The sequence below is a fragment of the Calonectris borealis genome, chromosome 1 (genome assembly GCF_964195595.1).
Source record: "Calonectris borealis chromosome 1, bCalBor7.hap1.2, whole genome shotgun sequence".
NCBI lineage: Eukaryota > Metazoa > Chordata > Aves > Procellariiformes > Procellariidae > Calonectris > Calonectris borealis.
Genome location: NC_134312.1, coordinates 100,054,374 through 100,064,022, shown reverse-complemented (window position 1 = coordinate 100,064,022; position 9,649 = coordinate 100,054,374). Strand labels below are relative to the sequence as shown.

Sequence of the window (9,649 nt, the reverse complement as noted above, 5' to 3'; positions counted from 1 at the left end):
GTCCAGTGAGTGAGGAATTGGTTGGATGGACGCAGCCAGAGGGTAGTAGTCAACGGCTCAATGTCCAGATGGAGGTCGGTGATGAGTGGTGTCCCTCAAGGGTCCGTATTGGGACCGTACTGTTTAATATCTTCATCAATGACATAGACAGTGGGATCGAGTGCACGCTCAGCAAGTTTGCAGATGACACCAAGCTGAGTGGTGCAGTCGACTCGCCTGAGGGATGGGATGCCATCCAGAGGGACCTGGACAAGCTTGAGAAGTGGGCCTGTGTGAACCTCATAGAATCATAGAATCATTAAGGTTGGAAAAGACCTCTAAGGTCATCGAGTCCAACCGTCAACCCAACACCACCATGCCCACTAAACCATGTCCCTAAGCGCCTCATCCACACGTCTTTTAAATACTTCCAGGGATGGGGACTCAGCCACTTCCCTGGGCAGCCTGTTCCAAGGCCTGACCACTCTTTCGGTAAAGAAATTTCTCCTAATGTCCTAATGTCATGAGGTTCAATAAGGCCAAGTGCAAGGTCCTGCACCTGGGGCGGGGCAACCCCCACTATCCAAACAGGCTCGGGGATGAAGGGATTGAGAGCAGCCCTGCTGAGAAGGACTTGGGATACTGGTGGACAAAAAGCTGGACGTGAGCCGACAATGTGCGCTCGCAGCCCAGGCGGCCAACCGTATCCTGGGCTGCATCAAAAGAAACGTGGCCAGCAGGTCAAGGGAGGGGATTCTGCCCCTCTGCTCTGGTGAGACCCAACCTGGAGTACTGTGTCCAGCTCTGGAGCCCTCAGCACCAGAAAGACATGGACCTGTTGGAGCGGGTCCAGAGGAGGGCCACAAAAACCATCAGGGGGATGGAACGCCTCTCCTATAAAGAAAGGCTGAGAGAGTTGGGGTTATTCAGCCTGGAGAAGAGAAGGCTTCAGGGAGACCTTATTGCGGCCTTTCAGTACTTAAAGGGGGCTTATAAGAAAGATGGCGGCAAAACTTTTTAGCAGGGCCTGTTGCGACAGGACAAGGGGGAATGGTTTTAAACTAAAAGAGGGTAGATTTAGACCAGATATAAGGAAGAAATTTTTTACAGTGAGGGTGGTGAAACACTGGAACAGGTTGCCCAGAGAGTAGTAATGCCCCATCCCTGGAAACATTCAAGCTCAGGTTGGACGGGGCTCTGAGCAACTTGATCTAGTTGAAGATGACCCTGTCCATGGCAGGGGAGTTGAACTAGATGACCTTTAAAGGTCCCTTCCAACCCAAACTATTCTATGATTCTATGATTTTTTTTTGGTTTTGTTTCCCCATGGGAGGCCGTACTGTCCTCCAGCCCCCTCCGCTCCTCCAGGAGAGAAACCAGGATTATGCAGTGACTGGACGCTCGGTTAATCAACTTACGAAACTGGTCCTGAGACCAGAGCCGTTCCAAGCTGCTGCTGCCATCCATGCCACCACCACCCCCAGACCTCTGCTAATGGCTTTTCACCAGTCCTTAATGCCTGCCTGGTCCAGGTTTATGCAGACTTTGCAACTGCTATTCAGCTGCTCAACAGCCTGCTCTAAACCAGACCAGAGAACAGCTCTAGCTTAACCTGCTGCTACTGCAAAGAAATATCAATAGAAACTTGGGAATTTTTCACACAAAGGTCTTGTGCACATTTTCAGATAACCCGTTCTCTGGGAACAGTAACCAGGAGAACCACCAGACCCCAGCTCGCCAACTGTGACTGGTTTAGCACCACTAAAATCTGAGGCTGCCGAAATGCTCAGGCAGTTCCTCTTCTGACCGCCTCATCTGAACAGAGCCACGGAGACCTGAAAACTCCTCCTATGAGAAAGCGCGTCTTGCTTTGTTGGCCATCTCTTGCTGCAGTCAACATGGCCTAGCAAAACAAAGTCACCACATACCCTCTCTCTCTCAAAAGCTCGCTTGTCCATCAGCGTTTGCTGACTCCTTCAGTAAGAGCAAGTGGAAACAGCAAGTTTGTTTAATGGCAGTTTTGATTAATGGTTGCCTACGCAGGTTCTGCGCGCCGAAACTGGCCTCTGAAATCCAGGCTGGAAAGGGGTGCAAAGGTAAAGGCAGGAGTACTATCATATAGATAAATATTTGAGTTTCAGGCACTGACTAATGAAGACTAAGAACACTTATGCAAACCTCATGCAAATTATCATCAAACTTGAAAGCTTATTTAAGATGTTTCAATCAGGATCCTGACAAAGAGCCAGTAGACAAAATGGAGACCTCCTACATATCAAACGTGAAAGGAAACCAGAAAGGCTTTTTGATAAATGAGTTGTACCAACAGATACAGAACAAAACTGGTGTAAAAAGTACAGTTCTCTGCAGCTGTAATTCTGCCAAGACCAGTAACATACAAGAAAATACATACAATAATTGAATTTTACTGTACCAATAAAACAAAAAAGTACGCTGAATGAGACATCTTCCCCTAAATCTAGGGCTATATACACTTGTAGATGGTGCTCTCAGTGTTGCTTAGTGTTGTCTGAAACCAGTAAGATTTGCAACACATCAGAAGCAAAGGACTTCAATTAAAGTTTGTTCACTAGCAACACCACCATCACGAACAGATGAACTGCAACAAAACAGTAAAAATGCTACTGCAACCTGTATCTCTCTCTTGTGCTACTGAAGAGATGGATTGACTCTGGGGCAATTAACTTCAGTACATTTTGAAAGGTAGGCTACTGTTCCTCTTAATAAAAAGGAATCCAAAACAATGCCATTTCTGTCACCTAAGCAACTACGCTTGCCATGGTGAGTGACCACATACGTTCCTGGATGCCCTGTTAAACCACAAACCAGAAGCTGCATCTCATTTCTGCAAAATCCATTGTGTCTCCACAACTCCACTATAACCTCAGTCCACAATTCTCTTAAGCTAACACATTTCCTTTAAATGTAGGTTACCTTATGTCAAACTTGTGTTTTCTAAGCATGTCCTTGCGTTCAGGAAAGCAAAGGAAGAGGACACAGTGTATGCCCTATTGTCCCCTGATACTTTCAAAGAGTGGAGGATGGATGAAATGTCTTAAAATTAGCGAGTCAATATTCAGAAATACTACCACCAGCACATCAACATCCTCCAAGCCTAGCAAACAGAAAAGACAGGCCATTACTGTGACTTTGCTGTTCAGTTTCAGGTGTCTACAGCTTTCTGGAGCAAGCACAAATTGAGTCTTCACCATTATTATATAGTAATTTAGAAATGCACAAGCAAACAATATTCTCCTTATTTGTTACATTAGGACAGACTTAGCAAAAGCTTCCTAGGTTTTATGGAGATCAAAGTCATGGATAGCATAACTTTTAGGATAAAAAATATGTAGATTAGAAGATCATGTAAATTAATGCTATTGGGATGCAGTACTCTTTGGGAAACTTTTTAAAGACTGTATTTTTCTGCATGATAAATTTTAGGACACTGCTTTTTGCAGTAGCAAATGCAAACATGGGAAGACTGATTAAGCATCAGTTTGAGGTCTGCAAAATCCACTACCTTCTGAAGAAAATTTGTAAGTGTATGTATATACTTCACAATCCTGAGTTTCCTATTCTTTCTCAGTCCTTCAGTCTATCATCTAGTTGCTTATCAGTGAAGCATTATTCAAACCTTATTCAGGCCCACCTGGTTTTGTTTGTCTTCACAAGTTTAACCCACATACTTGGCTTGATGCAAGTACTTAACTTGTTGTTACATCCTCACTCAACTTTTCCCTCTCTCAATCTTTCCATTTAGCACAGCAGGAAGAGAATTTGAAGTGATCTTAAATTCTTATTCACTGGAGAGTATACATAGATTGCTAATCATTCCATGGTCCATTTTCCTAAAATCTTCTGGAAAGCACAGATTCTGTTACCATAGGATTGCTCTGGCAACTGCTCTAAGTAAAAAAAATACAGCTTATGTGAACAGCAGGGGGAGAAAATAGGACCACCACCACTCCCCGCCACAATCCTCAAAAAAACAACCAAACAAGAAAAAACTTCTGTCCTAAGATAAACTTGTCTCAAATTACACTTACTTTTAAAATGTAGTTCCTCACTCCATTTAGAGATGCATCTATTGAAATACTGTGGGGTATGTTCTGTTCAAAATACTGAAGTACTTTAAGTTGAATGAATTCCAGAAGCTAGGAAGCTGGTAGACAGTATGGCAAAGTTAGTGGGTGGCATCCTGAAGTTACAGTACTCAGCTTTCAACTAAAATACTAGAATATCTTAGTGGAAAAAATACTGTTTGAATGTTATTTAAACAAACAAAAAAAGCACCTATGCTGCTTGCTTTGCTACTGTCCATCAATCTTTTCTAATGTGACATCATTATATGCAAAAATAACTGTTCGCAGGAAATACACTGATTTCTACTGGAGAAGAAAATTGTCATGAGACCACTCCCGGCAACGTTATTTTAAAAGTAATCTAAAATAGCAAAACTGAGAAATCCATTTTTAAGTGACAGATAGGCCTCCAGAGGATAGAGTTAAGGTTCTTTAGGTTTCAAGCAAAGGATAATCACCACAGCCTCTGTAAAGCTCATACAGAATTCACAGCCCAGAAAGTGAGAGAGAACATGGGCTTAAAGCCTGTTGCACAGGGGCTTCCGCGGCCCCACTGATAGCCAGCGGGGTGATCGATGTGCTTGAGGATTGCCAGTTACACTTGCCTCGCGGCCCTCTCTGCGGGTGCCTTGCTGCTTCCATCTCAATCCTCATAACCAGGGCTCACAAGAGGGCCATGAGAAAGCTGGCATCAGCTGTCTATCACAGGAAATTCTTTTAAAGCTTTCTAACTCTCCATCAGGGCTGTGGAATTGAAACAGAAATCTCACAAGATTATCAAATAGCTTCCTCTAAAATCACAGTGCTTTTGTCTCACCTCAATATGAGTGTCCCTTGCTTACTGTGCATTACCTACATGGAGACACCACGTCACAGATATGAAACTAAACCTAATGGATATCAAATATACCTACCTTTAATAATACAATTATAGTTATTCTTTTCTATTTAAAACCTTTAAATCTCTGAGTAAGGTCCTTCTGTGGATTCTAGGTTTTGGCTAAAAAGGAAGACAACAATGAGACTGACTTATTTTGAAGCATTGATTACATTTTACATTAGTTCAGCTCATGAAAATTATTATTCCTTATCTTAGAAGATACATTTAACTTACCTTTAAAATATTTTGTGTAAAATTCATTTAAAATGTTGCACATAGATAATGCAAAATGTTCTGCTTATGTAGCATATTGCTGTGTACTTACCACTCATGTATTTAATGAGTGGTAATACAAATACTCGTAGCTGAATGCACTAATACATTTTGAAAGTGATGTTATTGACAACAAAAAGCATCAGAACCTGACGAAATCTTCTAATTTATGCAAGAATTATTACCTCTCAACTTACAACTGTGCAACTTACTACCTCTCAAATATTAAGTACACTTATATGTGTACATATATACATAACTTAGTGCCAATCTATCAATATATTCTAAATTTGATCACATTGCAGTTGTAAAAATATGCAAGATTCTGTCTATAAGGTCTCTATTTTGTACCTTTTAGCAATGTACATTTTAGCAGCCATTAAACATTTATGACTATATTTGCTTCCAAAAAATTGTACATTTATGGTAATACGGGAAACATTGATGCTGTGCGTTAGTTTTATTCTATACATAAATGTCATCTTGAGCAAATAAAAAGTCAAGGTAGTATAAATTACTGAAAAAACTATTGTAGTAAATAATTACAGAGCATATTAATAAACAAAACTGTATGAAACATTTTTTAGTACTTTGGTCACATATTGGTAAAATTTATTTTAAAAGCAGAAACAAAACTGATACATGTCCACACACACAACACGCATAACACACATTTCACATGTAAGTATCAACATCTTCCGTTTCAGTTTCTCAAATTTTGTTTCCACAGCAGTATTTAGCTTTATTTTTAATAAAGACTTCCATTAATTTATTTTAGATTAGTGTTAAAATAAAAGGGTAATACATTTCTAGAAACTGAAGCTGTAAAAAAGTAAGCCTGCAAATTTAGAGCCTTTAAGCCAAAAATTAAAGTGGTAACATAGTTAAAGATAGTAAGGTTGAGATTGCACAAGTAAACTTTTACGCAACCCCCCCTCCACTTAATATTGTGTCTGTTCAAAGTAAAAATGACTAAATCCTGAGAATAATCAAACTGAACCATGTTAGACTATTAGAATACAACAAAAGTATTCTCATGCTGACAGTCACATACAAATTGTTTCATCCTTAGACTAAACTAGCAAACTTGGAATATTCCTCTCCACCCATTCCAAACTTAATATTCTTAAAACTGATTCCCCCCCCCCCAAACTCTTTAAAAATCTTAGTTAATAATTTCATTTCGATTAATATGGTTTATTTGTGTAACTCATTGCTGTAAGGGGTATATGGTAAAGATTTCTAATGTCAAAATGCTGAATATATACATTGCATTGTTCTAACAACTACTAAAATCTTTTGGTAATAACATGTTATGGAAGACGAGAGTGTAATAGAAAATCATCAAGTAATGCTTCTTCAAAAAACCTTTGAATGGGGGTTTCATCCTTGCTGTAACTAAATGGCATAACGATATACCTTTACACAATATACCAATGGCTGTCTCCAGTGTAAGAGGAAGAACAGCATATACAGAACATTTAAATAGAAATATATCCAACTGTAACCTTTGTTGTTTATGTATCACTTGTATGTGATTTTTTTTAAATGTAAAATTAACAGATTACACAGAAATAATATAAAAGGTCCTAAAAATCTGGAGTTTCTTTTGTTTTCAAGATGGTATTTTAGTATTATCGAGATTAAAAAGTGCTGGAGCTTATATGCATACTGGTTGATTCAGTTTTCCATCAGAACTGATGACTGAATTAGTGCAAAACTTTCACTATGTGCAATTTTCTTGCATGATGTAGTAGACAATACAATATTCAGCTCTACTTTTCCAACTGTATTTTTTACCTATGCCAAATTCAGTTAACAAAACAAAAAACAACACATAAGAAAACTTTCAGACAATTCAAATAGCATAATGTTGTATAAAATGTATTTATCTTAAACTTTCCTTTCTACCTTCCGTCCCCTTCAGATTGCCAGAAATACGAAATACACATCTGGTAATGTAATCCCTAATAAGAGGTATTGCTACTGTAAGAGAAACGTAAGAGTCAAACATACTCTACTTGTATGCATTTGACTATCAGCTTTCCAGTGCTTTCTACGTATCATTTTATTGGTAATAGGTATGCATGTCCACTCAAACTTTCAAAGAATTTTATAAAAAGTTAGAAAAATATACTCAGTATTTGTTGCATAACCTTCCTATATTCACTCTATCATACATGAATCTTACAAAATGCTTTAGAACCATTTATTATCTGCAAAAATACCAACCACTGTGCAGCACCTGGAGAAAGGTCTTGGTGAGAACATATAATCCAGTATTACATGATCTTGAAGGTATTTTTCTTCAGGTTTACAGGTATGTATTTTCACAAGTAAACCCAATAAATATTCAATACCATGTTCATATGAGTGTCCATGACACATAGACCTTTCTTGATTTCATGCTAAATCCTGAAGAAGAGCTGGTGATGTGAAAAGTAAATGACGAAGTCTGATCAACTAAATACAATAGAATGAACTCCATGTTTAATTGTCACCAGTTATTTTGCAACAAGCTGATAGACTGTCATTTTAAAAATTTTCCTTCAAGGGCAAAAAACGTTTCTGATATAAATTTTTTATAATGTTTTTTAAATGCTATTTGTTATCCGGTTAAGCAATGACATCATGGGTATCACTGTTGGGTCTTTGGCGTATAGTCAGCGGGGGCAGAGGCTTTCCATAGAAATCTGCGTAAGAAATGTCAGAGAAGAAAACCACATTAATCTGTTATTTACCATCTCCCTTGCTTAAAGGCTGTTTAAATAAGGTAAATTCTTGCTTCCTTAATGAAAGATAGGAAGCCTACAAGTTTAGAGCTAATTCCTAAAAGCAACTTTCAGACATAGTGCTAATTAATGTATGGAGGTGTATTGGCCAAAACAGGGTTTAATTACATTTTGTTACACATGCATTAGCATTTGCAAGATCAAGCCCAAAGCTAATCTGTAAACATCCCTAAAAATAGGAAATGAGACACCCAAAGTGTACAAATAACAACTGAAAAAATGAAGTATCAAAATGTGAATGTTGTGGTAGTCAAGTCTGCATTGCAATGAAGTGTTAAGTGACAGTAATGCTATGCAGCATCCAAAATTTTGGGACCTTTTATGCATGGCATCTATCATGAAAGCCATACTAACTTTCTAAAAGAACTATATTAAGAATTTTTACATAAAAGTGCAACATTTCCTTTTGTCAATAATGAATTTAAAGTAGTAAAATTGTTCAAGACGAAGTTATTAAGTACACCAGAAGAGAATAACAAGTATTCCCAAAAATTTGTAATGGATATAAAAGAAAAAAACCCATGCAGACTGGTACATGCAGTGTTTCACAAGCAAAATAATTAATGAAATATGGTAAGAGGAAACAGATAGAAATCCAGAAAAAATAAAAGCAGCTTTTTGAAGCATTCAAATCTCAATTTTGTTTATACAGACAACGTCCTCCCCAACAAGGCCTTGATGGCCTGCCAACACAAAATTCAGCTTTAATGAATCATAATTTTCCAAGAAAAATATATTCCACTTGTTCTACCTATGCAATAACTTGGGTTAAAATTGCATTCCTGAGCTAAAATTAACAAAAGTTGGATTACATTACTCTACGAATATGTGTACATGCCTGTAGGATCAAGGTTTTAGTTATCCTTACATTTAATCAGTAAAATAATAACACTTTTATATTATTGTTGTAAATCCTTTGATTTTAATAGAGCTAATTCAGTGTTACAGCAGCATGTGAAAAGCAACAAAACTGCAACAAATAATTATAGGGTAAATGAAAACCTGTATAATGGATGTTTTTATTAGTCAGTTTCTTGAGGTCTGGCAAACAACTTTAGAACTGGCAGGCAATTTTACCTCCTATAAGGAGAGAGGTTTATCATTCTTGACAATAAACAGACACTCATTACTTAGTGTTGTGCTAGAATCATTAGCACGACTGGAAAAACTGCAGTCTTTAGTGAAAATAAGTGTATAATTAAAGATTTATATAATTGACTCTACTGCTTGTTAACTCTGCCTAAACATCCACCATAATGTTCTCCGCTAAGAATGACACAAAAATGACTCAATATATATACTAAATAGCCTGCTCACTAGCACTTAAAATTTTCAGTTTGCACATTAAATCATTAAGACAGATTTATATCTCTGAGAACACCTAGCATTAAAAACCAGACCTTTGGAGGTTGTTTCCAACCTCACCCTATACTAATTTTATGTATTTCAGCAGCAAGGTCTACCACATATCTGTGACACTTTCAAAAAAATTACTTTTAAGACAAAACCAAAGGAATAACTGCTACCCTAACTGACAAAGACCTGCACTAGAATGCATGGGAATACTGAGAAACACCTGTTCCTATGTTTTTCCGTGGACTAGCAGAAATCAACACTAC

General features: G+C 37.9%; 1 protein-coding gene across 7 annotated transcripts in view; it reads right to left on the bottom strand.

The window, feature by feature from the left end:
* Positions 1 to 5,580: 5,580 nt before the first annotated feature.
* Positions 5,581 to 9,649, bottom strand: part of ARL13B (ARF like GTPase 13B) — a 52,751-nt gene continuing 48,682 nt past the window's right edge. For 3 of the 7 annotated variants that reach the window (XM_075169420.1, XM_075169429.1, XM_075169438.1), the window contains one exon: positions 5,585 to 7,931. Coding sequence is in view for 5 of the 7 variants with exons in the window: in XM_075169429.1 (XP_075025530.1) it covers positions 7,855 to 7,931 (77 nt within the window). In the remaining 2 variants the exon portion in view is untranslated. Of the gene's footprint in view, positions 7,932 to 9,649 lie in introns of all 7 variants that reach the window. The other 4 variants (XM_075169448.1, XM_075169458.1, XM_075169411.1 and 1 more) reach the window with 3 other exon arrangements.